The sequence below is a fragment of the Gracilinanus agilis genome, chromosome 2, assembly GCF_016433145.1.
Source record: "Gracilinanus agilis isolate LMUSP501 chromosome 2, AgileGrace, whole genome shotgun sequence".
Classification (NCBI taxonomy): domain Eukaryota; kingdom Metazoa; phylum Chordata; class Mammalia; order Didelphimorphia; family Didelphidae; genus Gracilinanus; species Gracilinanus agilis.
Window position 1 is genome coordinate 457,803,590 of NC_058131.1, and position 24,076 is coordinate 457,827,665.

Below are 24,076 nucleotides of genomic sequence, written 5' to 3' on the forward strand. Positions count from 1 at the left end.
TTTCCAAGTGGGTTCCTTCTCCAAAAGGTACCAGACTTTTGGGTCTCTTTTTTGTGCAGTCCTAGACTGAATGAATGTATTTGCTTTTTATCCCCCTTTAGATTTCTTTAATCATTTAATCTGGTCCTCACCTCCCCCCCGCCTTTTTTTTTTCTTCTTTCTCCATGTTAGAATCATTACTAAGTATTGGTTCCAAGGCAGAAAGAGCAGTTTGGGTTAGACAATTGGGGTTAAGTGCTAGCCATGCACTGTCTGAGGTCAAATTTGAATGCAAGACCTCCTGTCTTTAGCTATCCCCTCTCCCCCAGTGCCCTTTTCAGACCAGAGCGGGGCTCCTCTAGAACTTTTCAGGTCTCAGTCTTAATCAGGAGTTCCATATTCACCATTTCTTATGGTGCAATAATATTCCATTGCATTCAAATACCACAATTTGTTCAGACACTACCCAATTTTGGGGTACCTACTTTATTTCCAGTTCTTTGCTACCACAAAAATGTTATTTTAAGTATATTTATACATGTGGGACTTCTCCCCATGTTTTTTACCTACTTGGGGAGAGAGGGGAGGTTGGATATGCTTCAGTGGTGTTGCTAGGTCCAAGTTTAGTGACTGAGGGGAACCATAATACTAAATTTTTTCCTGTATAGCTGGATCAGCTCCTTATTAGTGTTCAAAAATATGTAAATTCCTTGAGAGTATAGATTGTTTAGTTGTTGTGTTTTTTTTTTTTAATCTTTATCCCTAGCACCTAGTAAAATGTCTGGCATATAGTAGGTGCTTAATAAATGTTTTCTGGTTGACTGCATATTTTCCCACAGTCTTCCAAACAGTTGTCACTTTCATATTTTAAAACCTTATTGAGGGGCAGCTAGGTGGCTCAGTGGATTGAGAGTTAGACCTAGAGATGGGAGGTCCTGAGTTCGAATGTGATCTCAGATCCTAGTTGTGTGGTCCTGGGCAAGTCACTTAACCCCCATTGCCTATCCCTTACCACTATTCTGCCTTAGAATCAATACACAGTGTTGATAGTAAGGGTTTTTAAAAAAATGCTATTTTTTCATAAATTTAGGTTTGGAAAGTACTGAAAAGAAAAACAAAATGCTGACTACATAGCATAACTATGCCCTTAAAAAAGTCAGATGATGTTGTATATCAGATTGTTGTGGGGATCAGATGAGATAAGTGAAAGTTCTCAGAAGTGCTACAAATGTAAGGCATCATTATTATTACTATTATGACAAAAGAGTAGTTAGTGGGTATCAGGTCCATTAGTTTGTAAACTCCTCGAGGACAGGGTCTGTCTTTTGCCTTATTTTGTATATCCAACAAAGGCACTTAATGAATATTACTGATTTGAAATTAATTAAAGAACAACATCAAACCAATGGAAAATTTTTAATGTACAAATCACTAGAAATTGCACTCAATCCAACTTCATCTTAGGTTTTCTGACTTTGAATGAAATAAAGATTGAATTCAATATTGTTCTGCCCAAGAAACAAATTGTTTTTTACATACAATGGAGAATTTGTATAGTATCAACTCAATCCAACTTCATCTTAGGTTTTCTGACTTTGAATGAAATAAAGATAAAGATTGAATTCAATATTGTTCTGCCCAAGAAACAAATTGTTTTTTACATACAATGGAGAAGTTGTATAGTATAGAACTTTGAGTCAGAAGACCTGAGTTCAAACCCTGCCCGACACTCCCCTGTGACCACTGGCAAATCAATGACCCTCAGTTTCCCCTTCTGTAAAAGGGGGATAGTAATAAATAATGCTGGCTTGTGAGAGTCTAATGAAATAATGTCTAGGAAAGTCTTGAAAAACTATATAAATGTCAACTTTTACTACAGAAACACAGTCCACTCTACCCCACGCCCCCAAGTTATATATTAATAATATTTTTTCATTTTTTGTCAATTAGCCCTGTTTGACTTTATAATTGCATTTGGGGTTTTCTTGGCAAAGATACTGGATTGGTCTGTCATTTCCTTCTCCAGCTCATTTTACAGATGAGGAAACCAAGGCAAACAAGGTTAAGTGACTTGCTCAGGGTCACACAGGTAGTGTCTGAGACAGAATCTGCTCCTCCTGACTCCAGGCTTGGGGCTCTATCCACTCAACCACCTAGCTGGCCTGACCTTAATAGCTAACATTTATGTGGTGCTGCCTATGTGCCAGAAACTGCTGAGGGATTTACAATTATTATCTCATTTGATCTGCACAACCACCCTGAGAGGTAGGTTCTATGACTCTCCCCAATTTTATAGATGAGGAAATTGAGGGTCAGCGATGACAAGTGATTAAGTTCTAAGTGATTAAAGGACTGAGTTGAAATTGATACTCCTTTTTCTCCATAAAGAACCAAGCTAAACAATTGCACCCTAGTATGCTCAAACAGTCGATTTATCCCCCCAAGTTGTCCCCCCCCCCATCCACTCAGGTGAGTAGATGAAGACTCCAGGGATGGGATTCAGAAATCTTGCCATAGTTATCCCCCTCTGAGTTTCGGCTGCTTCCAGGAGAAGTCAAAATTGGACTACATTACCCAGAAGCCTTTGCTTTCTTTCCCAGTTGAACCTCTTGCAATCGAAATGGGGTGTGCCCGGGAGAGAGTCAGCCATAGCATTGGGGGCAGCCTCTGCTGTCTCCTCGGCCAGGGCACAGCCCCGGCCAGGTGAGGGAAAGATGTTCTGGCTCCTGGCCCTGCTGGCTTCCCTCGTCCTTCTGCTGATCTGGGCAGCACCTCACGTCAGGTAAGTGCCATCTATTCTGCCACAGTCTTGTCCTCTACATTTCTCCTTCTCTCAGCCCATTTTCTCCTTAAGAAGTGAAGACTCTATCCCTGTAGGGGAAGGACGAGACTCCTTATTAGAGCCGCGCCTGGTGCTTCCTTGTAAGGGGGAGCCAAATGCCAGGGAAGGCTCTTCTCGGTGGGGAGCAGTGGCCCCAGAGCATCTCTGATCCATTGAAAGTGGTCCGAATTGTAGGAGATCAGAGCACCCCCATTCATTTAATAGGTTTTAATTTTCCCCTTGGATTGGACTCAGCAGAGCCTCGTCAGTTGGTGCTGGGCTCCCTCAAAGGAATTGTGTTTTTCGGGAGCTCCCCTGGGAGAAAAAGATGCAGTGCAGAAAAATAGCTCAGTTCCCCTTGGTCCTAAGGTAACCAGCTACAAAGTTGTTTTCTTGGGTAGAATTAGTTTGATAAAATTAATGAAATTGTGAAACTAGATCACTCCAACTCCCCAAAAGGTAAACATTTTTAACCAAAGGTTTCAGGTAGAGAGAACACATTTTTTTTCCTCTGACCCTAAGGCCTTCAGTCTCTGATAAAGTGCAATATCTGTTCTTTCTCTTAACTTAATAGATAGGTCTCTGTTGACCTTCGAGACACTGAGAGAGTCCTAGGCAGCAAAGGGCAGTAACATATTCAATTATTCACTAAGTGAAATACTCATCTTTTAGCCTCAGGGTTAAATTAAAAAACAAACCAAAACAAAACAAAAAAAACTCCACAAAACACCACCACCAAAAACTTCATGTTAGGACCAAAGTGAGCCATGTATTATTTTCTGCATTGCATCTTCTCCCATAAGGATCCAGAAACATAATTACTCACTTTTGGCAGGGGGGAGGGGAATTCCACTAACTACAAACCAAGAACAAATTAAACCTTCCAAGGAATTTATTGGAGGAGAGAACACAAACTTCCTCTGAAGGATTAGCTGTGTGTTCAGGGGTTGCCTAATTCCATCTGAGTGATTAACCAAGAATAACTATGGAGCATTAAAGAAGGTGGGCACATAATGGAATTAAATAGGCGCTTGAAGACATATTTAGGATGTGGAACAACTTCTTATACTCTCTATGTCTGTGTCTGTCTGTCTGCCAGCCCGCCCCTCCTCCCTCACCTCAGACTCTTGGGACCTCATCAGGTTTGGCCTCTGGCACATAATGTTTTGTAACAAAGCGAAAATTCCCTCCTTTAAATTCACTGTGCCAAAGGTGAATCTCCAGTTCTTTAAATTGCAGAATAGTTACTGATCAGCATCTATAGAGGTAGTTTGAGGAAACTGATGAAATCACAGATTTGGATGGGGAGAGAGAGAGAGAGAGAGGAACTGTGAGTCCAGGTTGGAGGGGAGAGACAGACAGACAGAGATAGGGGGAGGGAGAGAGAGAAAGAGGGGGAAAGAGACAGACAGATGAGGGAGAGAAAGGAGAGAGGAAGAGACAGAGAGAGAGGGAGACAGAGAATTAATCATTAATTTTATGGTCTGAAACACAAAAGTAGTATGGGGAATGAGGAGGGAAGATCTATTCTCTGCAAAATAAGTTTGGTGTTGTTTTTAAAATCAACTCACCGAATAGTCTGTCACAACCATAAATAGTATCTGGGAATGCACATGCATATGAAATTGCATGTTATAGATTAAAGATTTAGAAGGGAAAAAAAACTGAAATATACTCTGTGGCATGATAAACGATCAATAAACTAGGCAGCTAGTTTTTTGTTTTTTTGTTGGTTTTTTTTTAATAAAAGTTTTGAGGAGCCATGGCTTGGTAGAAAAGCACAAGACCTTCATTTGGGGAAAACAAACCTGAGAAAGTTTCAGCAGGGGCAGCTGGATAAGTCAGTAGATTGAGAGCCAGGCCTAGAGACAGGGAGGTCCTAGGTTCAAATCTGGTCTCAGATATTTCCTAGCTATGTGGCCCTAGGCAAGTCACTTGACCCCCATTGCCTAACTTTTACTGCCCTTCTGCCTTGGATTCTAAGTATTGATTCTAATATAGAAGGTAAGGGTTTTTTTTTTTTTTTAAAGAAGTTTGAGTAGTGTTTGTCTATAAGCTAAAGACTGCCTATCCCCATGTTAGTTATTTCCTCTTTTTGTTTCTTTCCTTTTGGAAATCCTAACTGTTTAGGTTCCTATGTACAGTGTACTATATATGGTCTTATCTGCAGTTTGGATGGAGTATAAAGTAAAAACTGAAGATCCTGGAGTCACCCCATAAAAAAATTAATTAAATTATGCTTTAAGCTTTATAAAGTACTTTCCCTCCCTGAAGCTGGTAGTGCTTATATTGTTTTTGTTCTATAACTGCACAACCTGTTTTGCAGTTATAGAAACTCTGGCTCAAAGAGTCAAGCTGCCTTACTCAGTGTCGCACAGCTAGACTTAGCACCAGATTATAATCCCAGGTGTCCTGACTCCAAAGAGTTTTCTTAGATCTGAATGAATACCCCACTTAACTGGCAGACAAAGCCTCCTATACAAGGATCAAATTTTATTACTCAACATTTTCATATTTCCCCACGGCAACAAGAAAGCATGCTCAGGATGGAACAGAGTTAATCTTTTTTCTCAGAATGAAGCTCATGACCTCCTACGATGTGCCAGGCACTGTGCAAAATATTAGGGATTCAAAGACCAAATGTAATTTTTGAAATTGAAACCCGTGTTCGTTTTTTTATTGTAATTTAAATTTTTTAAAATTGATTTAATTAATTTGAAACTATGCCCAAAGGGCTTTAAAAGAATGCCTGTCATTTGATCCGGCCTTACCACTGCTAGGTTTGTAACCCAAAAGAGATAGGGAAAAATACGTGCACAAAAATATTTATAGTCATGCTCTTTGTAATGGCAAAAAAACTGGAAAATGAGGGAATGTTCCTTGATTGGGGAATGGCTAAACAAATTGTGGTATCTGATGGTGATGGAATATCATTGTGCTGAAAGGAATAATTAAATAGAGGAATTCCATGTGAACTGGAAAGACTTCCAGGAATTGACACAGAGCAAAAGGAGCAGAACCAGGAGACACTGTACAGGGAGACTGATAAATTGTGGCACAATTGAATGTAACAGACTTTTCTGCTAGCAGCAATGCAATGACCCAGGACAACTGAGGGACTTATGAGAAAGAATGCTATCCACATCCAGAGAAATAACTGTGAGAGTAGAAACGCAGAAGAAAAACATATAATTGATCACATGGTTTGATGGGGATATGATTGAGGATATTGATTTTAAAAGATCACTCTATTGCAAATATTAATAATATGGAAATAGATTTTGAACAATGCTACATGTAAAACCCATTGGAATTGCTCTAGGAGGGGGGAGGAAAAAGGGGAAGGAAAGAACATAAATCATGTAACCATGGAAAATTCTTCTTAATTAATTAATTAAATTTTAAAGATTGATTTCATTTTTACATCATAGTTATTTCCCCATACAACTCCATAATGAATCCTTACCTGAAAGGAAAAGTTTAACAAAGTTAAAATAGAAGTTAAAGAAAACACAACTTACAAGGCAACTTTCTGAAAGCATATGCAATATTCCATATCCATGGTACTTCATGCCTGTTCTTCAGGTCCAAGACTGGTCTTTCCAATTAACCCAAGTTTGGCTGTTCTTGTTTATATTATAGTAGATCTGTACTGTGTTTTGCTTTCTTTACTCTGGATCAGTTCATACATTTCTTTCCGTTTTTTTTAATTCTTCATGTTGATTGTTTTCTTTTTTAAGATATTTTTATTGAGGACAGCTAAGAGGCTCAGTGGATTGAGATCCAGGCCTGGAGGGAGATGGGAGGTCCTGGTTTCAAATCTGGCCTTAGATACTTCCTAGCTGAAGTTTTGCCCAAAGAATTGTCCTCTAAATCTGCACTCTCTAATGAGATGACCAGGTTTGTCACAAAGATAACATCTTGGGGTTTGTATGTATTGTCTGTAGTTTCTGGGTTGTCTATAAGTTCTTAGTGCAACTACTGTTTTTTCTTGCACTTCATTGGATTTCAGTCTTGGGTTTTTTTTTTTTAAGTTCTCTGATTTCTTTGGTTAAGTTATCAATTGTATTATTTTTCTCTTCTGATTGCCTATCTTTCTCATCTTGGAAAACAATTAGCAATTCTCCAAATTTCATCAAGACCCATATCAAACCAATTTGGACAGTTACTCTGAAAATAATTTCGGATCGCAGGGCATGCATTTTTCACAAACTGTCTGCAAATGCGATTAATGTTTTCCTCTGTTAATATATTCAACTCAGTCCATTTTTCAGCACAGTCAATAATTCTGTCAAGGAAAGTGGAAGGAGTCTCTCCCATTTCCTGCTTTAGGCACTCAAATTTAGACCAGGTTCCTGGAATTTTGCCTCATAATTTCAATTATTGCCTTCCTGGCTGTAGTTAAGTCTCTGTACCCTGTAAAAGAGTTAACTTTCCAACCAGGATCCTCATTTGGCCAATTGGCAATTCAGGGGTTATTATTAGTATCCTCTATAATCTGCTGTTTCTCCCTCCTTGTCAATAATTCATCCATAAGGATGTCAAAGTCCAAATAAAGATTGTAAAGCTTAATTAAGTGCTTGAACTGCTTTACAACCCCCATTGTTTCTTCTTCATATTTTGGGGTATTTTTTCTTAAAACTGTCAATATCAGTTTCTGTAAACCTTTTGTGGTACATGAGATTCACTATACCACGCTCTGAGGACACTATAGGCACCTCCCTTGAAGGAAACATATGAGCTGGTATGCTTTCTAATGCTTCAGTTTCCATTTCTAATTTAGTTGGCTTATCTGATTTAGTTGCACCCTCTAACTTAGTTGCTTCATGTTCTTTACTTTCTGCCATTGTCCGTTTAGCCTTAAGTAATTCCTCATATTGAGTTTCCATTTTATCTAGTTTAGTCTCTAGATAGTTCGCTTTTAACATTAGATCATTCTTTGCAGTAGCTTGCTTGATGCTTGCTTTTAAATGTTTAAAAATGATTGCCAAAGATTTGATCATCATGTTAAAGCACATGAAAAACAGGGACATAAGAGATTAATTGTAGGAGTGTCAGTGAGAGTAATGGCATTAGAAAGTCATAGGCAAGTAAATTTTGTATATATTCTGGTACAATAGTGACAATGAGAGAAGCCATTTCTAACAGAAAAAAGCCCATGGTGATTTTATGGAGCTAATTCACCAGGTTTTCTGAGAGCACAGTCTTTGAATCAAGTTGACTGGGAGACTGGAACCACCTAGAGTTCAGGTCACTGTTACTAGAGTTCATAGTGAAACCGTTAGCTCTAGCTGCTTCCACAGACTGCCTGCTGTGTGTGATAATGGTTCCAACTGCCCAAGTTAACAGTTGGACCTTTAAAATCAGATTGTCTGATTCTTTGTTCTATGTAACTCACCAAACTATAAAAATAATAGGTGAATGATTGTAAAAATAATAGGCAAAAAATTGATTATTGATTTTAAACTGATTTTGATACTCTGCTTGCTGTGCTAACAAAGTATCTTCAGTTTATATCAGTGAAGTGAAGCTCATACATGAACTTCTCTTCAGGGCCAGGAGCAAGGATGCTAAAGAGACTCTTGTTATGAAAAATAAAATATTTATTGAAATATATAAGGATAAAAAGGATTTCTGACTCCACTCAAATAAAACTCCCTGGTTCCGCAAGGAACTACTTCTCCCATGTCTACAGGCTACACTGATCCTTCCTGATCTGACTAACCCAAATTTTTACTATTCTAAATAAACTAACAATATTATTCTTATAATTCTTAAGTTTGCCTCCAAGTTATAAAAATAACAAAGGCTAGCTGATTGAGTCTCAACAAGAATCAAGTTAGGACTCTGAGCCTTAACAGACTCAGAGCCCAAACCAAAGACCAGGGCTTTCTTTGGTCTTCTCAGAGTTAAATCAATCTATAAAAATAGCAATAGATAGTCAATCGTGTTTCCCAACTTGGAAAAAGAAAACACTAAGCTTCTTCAGGTCTTTTCCTCAGACAGTGAGAGAGAGGCAAAGATGTTACCTCCTTCAGCCCTGAGAGAGAGAATCCCTGTCTGTGACTCTTATCAACTGCCAGAGACCAACTACCATTGCCACACCCAGAAAGAGTAACTGTCACAGAGAAACCATTACAACTGTCAACATTTGAAATTGACACTCTCTCAGCTCTGCTTCAAACCAATTCTTTCTCAAGCCAGTTTCTTCACTTATCTCTCTAAACTAATATAACAATACCTAATTTCTAATATCATCCTTATACTGTCTGATTCTAGGCAAGTCACTTAATCCCCATTGCCTAGCCCTTACCACTTTTCTGCCTTGGAACCAATACACAGTATTGATTCTAAGAAGGTAAGGGTTTTTTAAAAAGATATATTTTTATTTCATTAAATATTTCCCAATTACATTTAAAATTTTTTAAACAACTTTTTTAATTTTTGAGGTCTAATTTCTCTTCTTCCATCCTGCCCTTCCCCTACTCCTTGTGAAAGCAAGCAATATATATGTGAAGTTATACAAAACATATTTTCATATTAGCTGTGTTGCAAAAGAAAGCACACTAAAAACAAAAAACAAAAAGTGGAAAAAAGTATACTTCAATCTGCATTCAGTATTCATTAGTTCTCTCTCCAGAGGTGGAGAGCATTTTTCATCATGGGTCTTTTGGAATTTTCTTGGATCATTGTCTTGATTAGAGTAGTTAAGTCTTTTGCAATTTATTATTTTAATTGTATAATATATTTATGATATAATTGTATAATATTGTATAATATAATATTATAATGTAAGTGATTTGAATTCAAGTCTTCCTGACTCCAGGCCTAGCCCCTCTATCCATTGAGTCATCTAAGTTTGCCTCTGCTACCAGCATGTAGGTAGAGGCAATTCATTTAACTGGGTGCACTTAAGACCAATTGTCTCTGCAACTTTCTTCCATCTCTCTCTAGAAAAAAAAGCCCACCCTCAAAAAATCTTTTGATAGGAAAACAGGATGTGGTTACCTGATTGCTATCAAAATGGAAGAAATCACAGCACATTCTAGTTTTGATCTGTAGAGACCTGAGGCACAAGAAACCCAGGCTGAGGTGGGGAATTCATCAGAAAAAAAATAAAAGGATGAATTTTTTTTCCTCTCTCTCCATAGGGAAGCATTTTCTAAAGGAGTATGTACATCAACTGTACAGCTTCCTGGAAAGGTAGTAATAGTCACTGGAGCCAACACGGGCATTGGGAAGGAGACAGCCAAAGACCTTGCTCAGAGAGGCAAGTTCATGTTCCTCCAGACATCTCCTTTCTCTTAATATTTGTGGTATTCTGTCTTCCCCTTAGCTTTAGGAGCCTATGGCTCAGAATTTAAGATTCTCTTTAGAATCTGTTTCCCTTATCCCACTGAGTTCTGACCCTCTGCCCACCATCCTTGGGTGTGCCACGTTAATGGAGGTAATTTACTCCAACCCTTTTTGCACCACTGACTTTCTCTGTGAAACAGAGCTAATAGTTCCTCCTCGAAACATTAAAAGATCAACAGTAAACCTGACTCCATTCATCCTGGTCAGTCAGATTGGGATGAGCTCACTACCCTTTTAAGAATCTCTATGGTCAAACGCACTTAATTTGACTTTGAGCCCATCTTAGACTCTGACTATCTCCCTCTCATCCCGTCTCCATTGCCCACTTTGTATTTATTTATTGATTCTTCACCATTGTGACTTCCCCTGTGGCCCCAGTCTCCAGGCTTGGAGCTTCTAGGCTGGTGGGAACTGAACTAAGTGGGACATCCACTCTCTTCCCCCACAGAGGATGACTCAGTTTTTCCTCTTTGACTTATCCCCCTATTCCCTGTGATAAGGGATAAGGTATAGGGGGTGTGTACACAGGGTGCAGGGATTACAAGCTGATGCCCCTTTCCGATTATACAAGAACCTCCCCTAAACCCAAAATCAGAATCACTACCAGATTCATTTTTAAAATCAAATTAAAAATGTGTTGAAAATTGAACTTGTTTATATCTTTCCTCTTAGGAGCTCGAGTGTATATTGCTTGCAGGGATTTGCAAAAGGGGGAGTTGGCAGCCAGTGAGATCCGGGCTAAGACGGGGAACCAGCAGGTACTGGTGCGGAAGCTGGACTTGTCTGATACCAAATCAATCCGAGCCTTTGCTGAAGCCTTCCTGGCAGGTGAGGGTAGAACCAGGCAATGCAGATGTAAGGCTTCAAGAGGGAGGCAAAAAACAAGGGTGGGAAGAGCACCCTTCCTCTGTGGCTCAGATCTGAACTGCCATTGGTTGTTCTATAAAATCTGTGCCTTTAAGAAACAGTGAGTGGGAGCAATGACCCAGATTGGATTCTAATCTTGCATCTCAGTAGGGGTGTCGAGCCTCTTGTGTCCACTGGGAGCCATTCTCGATTTCTCTAAGTAGCAGATGCCTCTAATTCTTCTTTTAAGGGTCAACAGCATCTGTCAATCTCTTGCCTGATTCATGCAGATCTGTCTGTCAGACAGCATATGGAGTTAGCATAAAGTCTGACATCCAGTAGGATGCAGGATTGATGATTGATTGATTGATTAATTGATTGGTTGATTGATTGATTGAACCCGACCTGTGCAGGTGAAAGGAAAATCAAGAACATTTGGTTCTTGAATCTCTTTGTTTTCCATGTCTGATTATTTGTAGGTAGCCTTAGCTGGCTGCTGCTAAACTCTCTAAAATCTTCATCTTCTCCCCTATTCTTTGCAGAGGAGCAACAGCTCCACATTCTGATCAACAATGCAGGAGTGATGATGTGCCCCTACTCTAAGACAGCTGATGGATTTGAGATGCACATGGGAGTCAATCACTTAGGTAAGAAATCAAACATAGCCAGAAAGCAGATGCTCTTATTAAATCCCTTCTTCTAAAAATAAATTAAAACAAACTCTTTATCTTCCATCTTAGAATCAATACTTTGTATTAGTTCCAAGCCAGAAGAGTGGTAAGGGCTAGGCAGTAGGTGTTGAGGAACTTGCTCAGAGTCACACAGCTAGAAAGTATCTGAGACCACATTTGAACCCAGGTCTACCTGCCTCTAAGGCATAGCTCTCTATCCACTGAACCACCTGGCTGCCCCATGTCCCTCCTTCTTACAGTTCTGTGATTTAGGTTCAGTTTACCTCAAGATTTTCACAACTACCACATTGCTTTGGCACCAATGGTTGTTTCAAGCAATAATTCCTACCAATAGGTTCATGTTAGAGAGTCCATATTTTAAAGGTGCTGGGGGAAAAAAGACAGAATGTGACTTCCTATCTCCAAAATTCAAACACCTCTTATAGGAGAAATCCCTTGTCTCAAGCTATTCCTATAGTATTGAGCCTGCTCTCTGGCCAAACCATACACAAAACTGTTTGTCTAAAAGGACTAGAATCTGGTACTCCACCTGGGCCTCTGTATTTCTTTCCTTTCCCTAAGTCCAGCAATTTCTACAATCGCATCAGGGCTAATTTCAGGGAGGAATTAAAAGTCCTAATTTTTCTTTAAAAAACAAAAAAACCCTAGAATGACTGGGGCAGCTAGATGGCTCAGTGAATAGAGAACCAGGCCTAGAGATGGGAGGACCTGGGTTCAAATTTGACCTCAGATACTTCTTAGCTGTGTGACTGGGCAAGTCACTTAATCCCCATTGCTTACTCCTTACTGCTCTTCTGCCTTGGAACCAATACACAATCTAAGACAAATGGTAAGGCTTTTTTGTTGTTGTTGTTGTTTTTTAAATGAGCATGGCACAGTGGAAACCACGCTAAACTTGGATTGAGAAGATTTAGGTTAAGATTCTTTCTGACCCAGCTTACAGCAACACCAGGCAAGTCACAAACTTAGTTCCCACATTTGTAATGAGCATAATACCTTAAATCTTCCTGAGTTTGATGAAAATCAGATGAGACAATGCTATGTAAATAAATGCTAGTGATGAGATAAAATGAGGAACTTGCCATGAGTCCCAGTTTTTACAATTGGCTCCCTGCTATTATTGCCTCTGAACTTTCTTCTTTTCTATATCTCCCAGGCCATTTTCTTCTGACCCACCTGCTGCTGGAGAGGCTGAAGGAATCAGCCCCATCAAGGGTAGTGAACTTGTCTTCCTTGGCATTTCACCTGGGCAGGATCCATTTTTACAACCTACATGGCGAGAAGTACTATAACCGGAGCCTTGCCTACTGCCACAGCAAGCTGGCCAATGTGCTTTTTACCCAGGAGTTATCTAGGAGACTAAAAGGTCAGCCCTACATGAACTGATGCAGAGTGAAATAAGCAGAACCAGGAAAACATTGTACACAGTAACAGCAATATTGTGGCAGACTTAGCTCCTCTCATAATGCAACGATCTAGGACAATTCTGAGGGACTTAGGACAGAGAATGCTATCCATTTCTAGAGAAAGAACCGTTGGAGTCAAAATGTAGATCAAAGTATACAGTTTTTCACTTTAGTTTCTTTGTTGTTGTTTTTTTTAATTTTAAACATTTATTAATATTCATTTCTAACAGTTCTTTGGGTTTTTATTGGGGGGTTTTGATTTATATGATTATTCTCTTACAAAAATGGACAACATGGAAATGTTTTGAATGATAACACATACATAACCCAAATTGAAGTGCTCAGAGAAGAGGGACGGAAGGGAAGGAGGAAAACAATTTGGACCATACATCTTCGGAAAACTTATGTGGAAATTTATTACATATAATTAGTAAAATAAAATATCTTCATAATAAAAAAAAGGTGAACCTAGGCAGGAATGGAGGTAATGGAACAGAAAGGAAAGAATAGCAATAGGGAAGGCTATCTTCCTTCATTCTTAATTTGGGTAGGATCTCTCTTTCCAAAATGTACAGGATGAAGAATACCACACATTTGGGCCTAGCCTATTGACATCTCAAGTATCTCTTGTTCTGTGGGTCAGTAAGAAAATAAATAGGGACCCACACCACAACCTGAGATAGTTGGGGGCTCGATCTTCATTTGTCAGGAGGTTGGAAGATCATCATTTCTTTAATAATAACAAATAATAAAACAGATAGATAATTCCCAGGCTTGTTCTCTGTAGAGGTGGGTCTCATTGATGTCCATCAGGAGCCTGCCTTATGCCCTAGACTTCTGGAACAGTGCTGGTAATAACCCAATGTTTGGAAACCTTTGTGTTGGTGGTTCTTCCACTTTCTTTGTTCTTATCGAGATGCTGAGTTCTTATTTAAAGTTAAAGAATGCTTTACCCTTCTCATAACTCCTGTCTTTCTCATTCTAGGCACTGGAGTTACTACATATTCTGTACATCCTGGAACCGTCAACTCTGAATTATTTCGGCATTCCCTTTTCCTGAAACTGTTATTTAAGCTCTTCTCCTCCTTCATTAAGACCCCGCAGGAAGGAGCCCAGACCAGCCTGTATTGTGCTTTGACTGAGGGTCTTGAACCTCTGAGTGGGAACCATTTCAGGTATAAATCTGTTTCTAGAGGTGAGGTCAGAATTCTTCCCTTCCCCAAAGGATGTCAGTTATATGATAATATGTTCAGATTTTAAAATAAGCTTTATGTTGATGAAAATTTAAATTATCAAGTGATTTTCAAATTACTGATAAATATTATTCAATTTTTTTCTATATTGATAGAGCCAGGTAGTCTCTGAATAGTTTGTCAATTTTACTTTTTTCACCACATCATATTTGAAATGTAGTTTTATAGGCTTGGCTCTTCTGTATCTTAATTGTGATAAAGAGGAAAATTCTTTGGACTAATGAGACTTGAATTCTAAATGCTGCTATCTTGGGGTCTTTGTTTTGTTTTTTTTATAACCCTTTCCTTCCCTTATAATCAATACTATGTATTGGTTCTAAGGCAAAAGAGTGGTAAGGGCTAGGCAATGGGTTTTAAGTGACTTGCCCAGGGTCACACAGCTAGAAAGTGTCTGAGGCCAGATTTGAATCTCTAGACCTGGCTCTCAATCCACTGAGCTACCCAGCTTCCCCCAGAACTATCTTGTTAACATTATCACCCCTGTACCATGATTCATTTGATGGAACTATTTTTCCTCTGCAAATCACATTGGAAAAGTATACTTAATTATGGACTCAAGCAGCAGCTAGCCATCCCCTCAGATATCCTCACCCAAAATACTTTGCATCTTGTGCAAATCACTTAGCTTTTGTAGGCCCCATTTATTTCTTCATTTCTGAGGGCATTGAGATTAGCAGGTTCTCAAACTTTTTGGCCTCAAGGTCTCCTTGGAATTTTTTTAAATAATTAAGGTCCTCAAAGGCTTATGTGGATAATAGCTATCAACATTTACTACATTAGAAATTAAAATGGATACATTTTAAAAATATTTATTCATTCTTTTGAAATAATAGACACATTGTACATTAGTACAAGTAACATTTTTAATGAAAAATATTTTCCAAAACAAAAAAAAACTTAGTGAGAAGGGTGACACTATTTTACATATTTTTTGTGAATTTCTAATGTCTGGCTTATTAGAAGACAGTTGGGTTTTCATATCTGCTTCTGCATTCAGTCTGTTGTGATAACGTTGTTTTGGTTGAAGAAAATCCAGCCTCCTAGAGAGAGGTAGCTGGAAAAAGGAAGACTATTTTAATAGGCAGATAACATCTTATTAGTATTATTATGAAAATAGTTTTAATGTAGCAGATTCCATGAAGGGTTTTAAAGGTCCTCCAACCACATTGAAAATCATCAGACTAGATAAACTCGAAGGTCCCTTTCAGCTCTAATGTCTTATAAATCTAATCTAATGTTCCAACCTCTACCCCCAGGGTCTCCCCATACATCTATGAAATCTCATGTTTTCCCAGAGGTCCAATTTAGCAAAGAGCTCAGGGCTATGAGCAGCGTGGGCATTTACATTTGAGTAAAGGATTTGGGGCTCCAATCACTTATTTAGATGCTAGGACAGGTTTCTAAAAGACTATAAAATGTCCTTACCTACAAATTTTAAAAAAGAAAAGAGATCAAAGGCTTAAGTTAAGCAAAGATCACTTGGAATAAAGGAGACAAAGACAGTCTTTGGAGGATGATTTTGTGGGCCAAAATATAGTCATTAAATTACACAAGCATTTATCAAATACCTATGATATGCTACATCCCAGGAAAACCATCCAAGGGTAACTGATGGGCCTCCCACCTGAAGGGCTGGGTGATGTGGGATAAGTGGCTTCTCCAGGGTCACACAGCTAGGAAGTGACTGAAGCCTTATCTGAACCCAGGATCTCCCAAATCCCAGTGTGGCACTCTATTTACTGATTCACCTAGCTGTTTCTCTTATAATTACTTTCTTTATGTTTTATTTTAATTTATATGTAGTTGTTGTCTATCCTAAGAGGATGTGAGCTCCATCTTTGTATCTGCAGCACCTAACAGGGTACCTGACACATAATAATAACATAATAATAGCAATGATAATAATAAATAAGGGATTAATGATAAAAATGATAAAAAATTATAATATACACTTGTGCCAACCACTACCAAGGGGTAACTGTAAAATCTGTTTTTGACAGAAGTTAGTCTACTTTTTCAGGTACTATTCAACAATCAATGTTAGATCTGGAAAAGACCTTGGCAGTCATGTTATCCAACCCATTTTACAGATGAGAAAACTGAGGGCTACAGTGGAATTGCTTGTCAACTCTGGGAGAGGGGAGGAAAAAGGGGAGGAAAAGAAATTGAATCGTGGAAACATGAAAAGATGTTTGTTTTTTTTAAATTAAAATTAAAGGGGCAGATGAGTAGCCCAGTGGATTGAGTCAGGCCTATAGACAGGAGGTCCTAGGTTCAAATCTGGCCTCAGACACTTCCCAGCTGTGTGACCCTGGGCAAGTCACTTGACTCCCATTGCCCACTCTTACCACCTATGAGCCCATACAGAGAAGTTAAGGGTTTTAAAAAAAAATAAAATTAAAAACTAAAAGAAAAAAGAAAATACTGAGGGCTAGAGAGGTGATGTGACATGAAAAAAAAAAAAAGATTTCTGGGGCAGCTAAGTGGCTCAGTGAATAGAGAAACAAGCCTAAAGTCAGAAGGACCTGGGTTCAAATGTGGCCTCAGATATTTCATAGCTATGTGACCTTGGGCAAGTCACTTAACCTGCTTGCCTCAGTTTCTTCATCTATAAAAGGGGCGGGGGGACAATGATAGCACCTACCTCCCAAAATGATTGTGAGAATTAAGAGCTAAAAATGATAAAGCTCCAGGCACATAAGTACTACACAAATATTAGCCATTATCATTTTTAGTTGGCTCTGTCCAAAGCATGGATCAAACAACTCTGCTTTATGCTCATCATGAGTGACAATAGCCTGTTTCTTTTCTTCTCTAGTGACTGCAGGCCTGCATGGATTTCTTCTCGGGGACGCAACATGACAACGGCGAGGAGGTTGTGGGATGCCAGCTGCGACATGCTGGGAATCCAGCAGGACTGACGCCAAAGAGCAGCTTTAGACTGCTCAGTTTTCATGTGCCAAAAGGACTTCTAAGGCTAATGGAAAGGGAGCATAGTCCTTGCACAGAGGAGACGTTTTCTTACCTGACTTCAGGGTGACAGCCCAATGCACTGCCAGGTCTTTCTAAATATCCTTTAGTTGTATGTCTCTGCCTTGTCCCCTGTTCCTGCCAGGGCCATCAGTCATAATACAGGGAAAGCAAGACCCCAATATCTACATGTGCAGATAATTCTTCCCTCCTGCTAGCTTCTAGCTGAATGGGGCCAGATGACAGAGAGGGAAGGATTATACTGAAATTTTAGCCCTCTTTGACCTTTATTAGATGGAATCTAGTTCTGCCTAGCTGATCTGCATTTGGGAGAAAAGTTCTGTAATCTTAGTCTGGAGACTCTTCATCAAGATCAAAACCAGGTTCTCTGTTTGGTAAAAATTAATTCAAAGCTCTAAAGTCTAGACTCACTCAGGAAAATCTTTATTAAGCCTAGACTTCACTTTGGTTCTTTCCTTGGGTCATCTTGGAGCCATTGTGGGTATGGTGGAGCATGCCATGTTTTTATTATGATAGCTTAAAAAAAAATCCAGCCCTCTCCTTCTACTCCATTTAGGAGAAAATAAAGGCCAAATGTTCTTTGTCATTTTCTTGCTGTTTCTGACAAGATAGGAAAAGAGAAAGAATAAGAGAAATTAGGACTGCATGTTGTGATGTCAGGTGACTCATTTCTCTTCCTTCTGCCTTTGTTTCTCTTTATAAAAAAGTCAGGAGAGAAGGGCTCAGTGGATAGAGAGCTCTTCTGCAGATAGAAAGTCTTGGGTTCAAATTTGACCTCAAACACTTTCTTGCTGTCTTTACTGATTTTCTGCCTTGGAACCAATACTGGTATCAATTCTAAGACAGAAGATAAGGGTTTAAAAAAAAAAAAAGGATTGGAAAGTTCTATTTAATTATTGTTCAACACCAATCACATTTAACTTAGTATTGTTCACAACTGCTACCAAGCAATAGATCAGTGATGGCTAACCTATGGCACAGATGCCAAAGATGGCACACAGAGCACTCTCTGAGGGCACACAGCCGCCCTCCCCCCCTCAAGAGTTCATTACTAGAAAGGCAGAGGGACTTGGGCAGAACTGCTCCCCTTCCCCTCTCCATCATGCCTGGTGACATTTTTTCATATCTCCTCCCGTCTCTGCCCAAGTAGCCCAATGGTAGCACACCCTCACAGTGGACAGAGCTGGAGGGGAGCAGAGTGCTCAGGCCACTCCCCTCCCTTTCTCTATGCTCACTGTGGACATTACTCACTTCACCCACCTCTGCCCAGCAGCCCAATGGGAGTGCTTTCTCCCTCCCCTATGTAGAGTAAGGGGAGAGGGGCAGGGTGCACCTGGCACTCGAGGGTTTGGGCACAGCATTATGGGGGTGGGATCAGAGCAAGGCCTGACACTCCTCCCAAAGGTTCACCATCACTGCAATAGATTGACCCCATTTTTGCACAACAGATAGTAATAATGAGGGAGATATCTTTATGATAGACTGTTTTTCTTTGTAGTCCTTGCCCTTCTGGCTCAGTGATAACCACAAACTAGTTAAGTGACTGGACCTTTCTTTCAGCTGTATCCTAGTGCAGATGGCAGGGGAATATGGGCAGAGACTTGGCAGAAGGCAAAGGATTAGAAGAGGATGGGGAGGGGAGAGCATTAGAAGTTGAATGTTTGGTAAGAGATAGAATACACTATGGAGTCCAAGTGGAGGGCTAGCAGGAATTCAAGAGGCCAGCCTGTAAGGCAGTAGAGAAACTAAAATTTAGTCCCAACTATCACTGATAGAGCACTACCTATGACCCATATTAAAGCATACTTGGATTTATGCATCATTTTATTCAATTTCCAGGCAGTTAGCTGATACAACGGATATAATGCCAGGTCTTGAGTCAATAAGACTTAAATTCAAATCCAGCCTGAGATACTTATTAGCTATATGACCCTGGGCCAGTCATTAAACCTCAGTTTCTTTATCTATAAAATGGGGATAATAATAGCACCTACCTCCCAGAGATGTTGTGAGGATCAACTTAGATGTTTGTAAAGTGCTTACAGAGTACTTGCCACATAATAAGCACTATATAAATGTTAACTATTATTATTCTTCCAAAAGCATTTGTTTTCCATTTATGTAGACATGGGTACAACTGCTACATGTAGAATTTAATTTTTTTACATTAATGCTTGCACAAGAATTAAAAATGCTTGCTTCTATTGCTTAGAGTATAGTGACTTGCTAGGATTTGGATTTATTTTTCCTGGACTGGTATTTCAGATGTTTAACTTTGGAGAGGAACAATTAGGGGACTAGTTCTGGTTCTTCATATTTAAACACTTCTCATCTCTTTTCTATATTGTCATTGTTATGGCCTAGAAAATGATCTATTACTGCTGCAGAGGGGGCATTTTTGTTTTTTATAAGAATTGTCGTACAACTGAATTAACATTTAACTTATATGGAACAGCTCATGACAAATAAAAATGGATGGCTCTTTATTCTGTATTGTTTTTTTTTTTTTACTAGACTTCTACTTTTATTGATGTGGGAAGTCCTGACAAGGAAACACCTTCCACCAGTTTAGTAACAATTCTGTTAGATATTGTCTTAAAGCATTGCTTGAGGGACTTGAGAGATTTTCCCAGGCACAAAGTGTAGTACAGAGAGGGGGGACATAGCAGTTTTGCAGGCTTTGGCTGAGTTTTAATGTCAGTTAGGAGTTTAGAATCCTGAGAAAAAGTTTCAGTTGGACCTGGGAACTCGTGGAGGAGCTGAAGCTCCTTCTTCTTCTTGAGATTGAAAACCTAGCCTAGCTTTGAAGTGTTTTTTGAGATTTGTTAATTTAGATAAAACCTTTGAATCTTCATACCCTACCTCATTTTCCTACCTTAATTTCCCTTACCCAAATAAGGTAGGAGTGAACAAGGAGAGTGAATCAGAGAGTTAGATCAAATCTGTGAGAGTTTAGCTCTACCCTTGTAGTAATTTATCTAGAGAGGTTTTGTAGCCATCATCCTAATCCCTTTTGATTTCAAAATCACCTTGAGAGCTGAATAAAGGCAGAACCTTTCTCAGACTCCATTCCTGCTTCCCTTCCCCCACCTGAGGTTTCTCTAAGCAGCTGTGAGGGCTTCCTTAATTCTTTTACCCAGACAATCTAACCTGAGAAGACAATAAACTCCTTTGTGTTTAAAACAGATCTGTTGGTTACTTCATTAGTTAATTAGTAAGAAAGGGAAGAAGAATAGAATCAACATACTCTGGGTTTGAAGGAAGCTGGGATATCCATCTTGAAAGAGGTGTAACTTCAAAACAAGTCCCTTCCTGTGATATTAACTAAAGCCTGTAGTTAATTTCAATCAGTCTATTTCCCTTCAGTGTTTGTTTTAGTAGTCTAAGTCCTAGTCTGTATGTCCTGCTGCTGTTTGCCTGTTTAGATTAGTTCATCCTCTCCCTGGCAATCCTTGTTACCTCAGTGTTATACTCCCTGAACTCAGACATTCCCTCATTGTCTCCTACCTCCTACGCTGCCATCCTTCATCATTGAACCTTCCTTGTCCACTATATTGCCTTAACTTCCCTATTACCTAGTATATTCACTTGAATACCTTCAGCCTTGGATCCCTTGCTTTGTCTTGTTCCCTGATCCTATCAGTTATTACCCCTAGCTTCAGCCTCATATAGCTTGCATCTCCCTATTACATCCTACCTAATCCCATATTACCTTCCTTCCAAATCCCCATAACAAAAGGCAATAGTCTTCTCAACTCTGAGGCCACTAGAAAGGCAGTTTTCCAATTTTTTGGTCTAGGACCTTCTTAACCCACTTAACCCCAGTTGCCTAGTCCTTGCCTCTTTTCTATCTTAGAATTAATACTAAGACAGAAGATGTATGAGTTTAAAAAAATTTTTAAGTATTGAGGATCACATTATACTCTTAAAAATTACAGAAGAGGGGGCAGCTGGGTAGCTCAGTGGATTGAGAGCCAGGCCTAGAGATGGGAGGTCCTAGGTTCAAATCTGGCCTGACACTTCCCAGCTGTGTGACCCTGGACAAGTCACTTGACCCCCATTGCCTATCCTTACCACTCTTCTGCCTTGGAACAAATACACAGTATTGACTCCAATTGGAAGGTAAGGGTTTAAAAAAAAATTACAGAAGACCTCACACAGCAACCAACAGGCCTTAAACTTGCCAAGGAATTAGGGGGATGTCTACCCCAGGGATATGAAGACTTCCCTAGGTGGAATGAGTGTATGAGGACAATTTGTTCCAATAGCCATGAAAGAAGTGGAAGCAGATGCTATGGAGCACTTAGAACTTGGTTATGACATAGAAGATGCCAAACTCATCCATTGCATCCTGAGCCATCACTAGTCTTGACGTTTGTCTTGCCACTGGACTTGGATGATGCTGGGCAAGAGAGTGAGGCTGATGACTGTGCAACTCTGCCTCAATTAAAATCAATTTATGCAAGAGTCAAAGGACATCACAATTGATGTTTTGTTTTTTCTTGAGGACAAAAGATGACAACTGACTCTGGGTTACATCTATCTGTATTTATTAGAAATTAATAGATACATTAAAATATTAATTCATTAATAATAACATAAATAATATTTTATTTAAAATTATCTTTTCTAAAACAAAAAAATTAGTGCAGAGGCTTTATTTTACAAATTTTTTTTGCAAATCTCCCTCATGTCTTTAATAGAAGACAACTAGATTCTTTTATCTGCTTCTACATTCATTTTGGTGTAATGTATTGTTTTGGATGTGTTAGGGTTCAAAATGGGTGGCCTCCAGAGGAACACACGAGACAATGCAATCAAAGCAGGAGAAAGCTTTATTGCCAGTACGCACTGGGGAAACTCATCAAAGAGAGTCCCGAAGCATGCATTCAGAAGAGGGAATATTTATGTTTCTGGGATATAGGTGCCTTTGTCTTAGGGTGAGCTAATAGCTAGACAGAGGGAGTAGGGGATGCTTTCAGGTGCCACGGGACATGATTCTTAATCTTCAAGGCTGTTCTGTCTAGGAATCTTCAAGGCTGTTTCATCTAGGGGCCCTGGGGCTTTCAGCCAGGAGTTGTCCCTGGGACTGTGAGTCAGAGATAACTGCCCTGCTTGAGCCGGGCATGACGTTATCCAAAAACCCCTTGCTTAATTGCCAAGTTTAGCTTTTTGGCTATAATATTCTTATAAGCTATAAGCTACAATATTTCTATAAGCTTTTTTGGCTATAACAGATGAAATAGCTGAAGAAAATCTGACCTCACATAGATAATTGGAAAAGGGAGTTTTTAAATAGGCAAGTAACATGCTAATATTATCATGAAGATAGTTTTGAACTTGAGAACCTCCAGAAAGAATCTGAAAGACCTCAAGAGGTCTGTGGGCCACACTCTGAGAACACCATGCTGCCCGGCTCCACAAATTATTTATCCAATTAGAAAGGTACAGTAAAACTTCTATTTAACAACAGACCTCAGTTTGCCATGTACCTGAAAAACACTGATGATAAATTTAGATCTACAAATAATGGTGATTATATTGAAAACTGAGCATTATCCTTATGCTATATATTTCTTATCTCAGTGACAAAATTCCCTTTATTCCTTCTTTTCTAATTTATCCCTTGGGGTGTAAAGGTGTTCAGGAAAGACTAGTACCTCTGACGTGAAGGCTTACCAAAGTTTTTTCAGGGACATTTTCCTCCTTTGGTACCACCTAGCTCTCATCCGTGGTTCAAAAAACTTATAGCATGCATAAGAACTATACCCCATAAAACTGTCTTGGCAGATGGGCTAAACCAGATGAAGGGTAACCAACAGGTCTCAAACTTGTCACTGAGTTAGGGGGCAGGTGTGGATACTCCAGGCAAATCCTCAGCTGAAAGGATAGGTGAGAACAATTTGTTCTAATAACCAAGAAGTTGGTCAAATACCAAAGTCAACCACTGTCTCCTAAGTCATCATCAGTCATCTTGACTTTTGTCTTGTCTTAGATTACTAGAAGAGTAAGGCTGAAGATTTTGTCCAACTCTGCCTCACTTAAATTCGATTTATGGTGAGTCAAAAGACATTACCAGGGATGTTATTTTGATCTTGGAAAATAAAAGACAAACACCAACTTCTCCCTTGATCTATATATTGCAAGGGTCTTCCCTTTTCTCTGAAAAAGACTCTAACAGGGATAGAAGCAGTTCTTTAGCAAGAAAGATATGGGATACAATTTCTTGTATAGAGAATTTATGAGGAAAACAAAGGAGGAAATACTTCTTGGTATCTATGTTCCAAAAGAAGGAAACAGCTAATCCCAATCTAATACTGAAAGGTATATTTTTATTACTATGCTTCTCAATCGATTGATCAATAAATATTTATTAAGGATCCACAGTGTATGCCAGGCACTGTGCTATGCTGAAAAAAGGAAATAGATAGTCCCTGCCCTCAAGAAACCTCATTCAGGAAGCCTAACTAACTAAGAACTAACTGAAGTTAGTTCTATTATCTTAGATAGTAATGAGGCCACTTCTCCATGGAAGATTAATGGAAGTAGCATCATTTCCCATCCTTTTCTACCTTCTATAAGTAAAGGACCCTAGGCATTGGGCTAAGTGCTTTACAAAATATGTCATTTGACACACACCATCCCCCACTTCATCTGTGGAAATGGGGTGGGAGTATTTCAGTGGAGGGATCACTATTTTCCCAAAGTTAGATAACCTCATTCCATATCCCT

At 39.2% G+C, this 24,076-nt stretch overlaps 1 protein-coding gene across 1 annotated transcript; it reads left to right on the plus strand.

Moving 5' to 3' along the window:
• The first annotated feature begins 2,693 nt into the window (after nt 1-2,693).
• On the plus strand, nt 2,694-18,095 carry RDH11 (retinol dehydrogenase 11). Its single transcript, XM_044661995.1, has 7 exons — nt 2,694-2,761; nt 9,952-10,070; nt 10,829-10,984; nt 11,545-11,649; nt 12,851-13,060; nt 14,086-14,275; nt 17,172-18,095. The coding sequence occupies exons 1-7, from the start codon at nt 2,694-2,696 to the stop codon at nt 17,272-17,274; spliced, it is 951 nt and encodes a 316-aa protein (XP_044517930.1). The 3' UTR covers nt 17,275-18,095.
• Nucleotides 18,096-24,076: the final 5,981 nt, after the last annotated feature.

What these genes read in the sequence shown, in the direction of transcription:
- RDH11 (XM_044661995.1), top strand. Translation starts at nt 2,694, where the DNA reads ATGTTCTGGCTCCTGGCCCTGCTGGCTTCCCTCGTCCTTCTGCTGATC. An exon ending in CATGGGAGTCAATCACTTAG is followed by an intron (nt 11,650 to 12,850) that starts GTAAGAAATCAA and finishes TATATCTCCCAG; the next exon opens with GCCATTTTCTTCTGACCCAC. An exon ending in GTTATCTAGGAGACTAAAAG is followed by an intron (nt 13,061 to 14,085) that starts GTCAGCCCTACA and finishes TTCTCATTCTAG; the next exon opens with GCACTGGAGTTACTACATAT.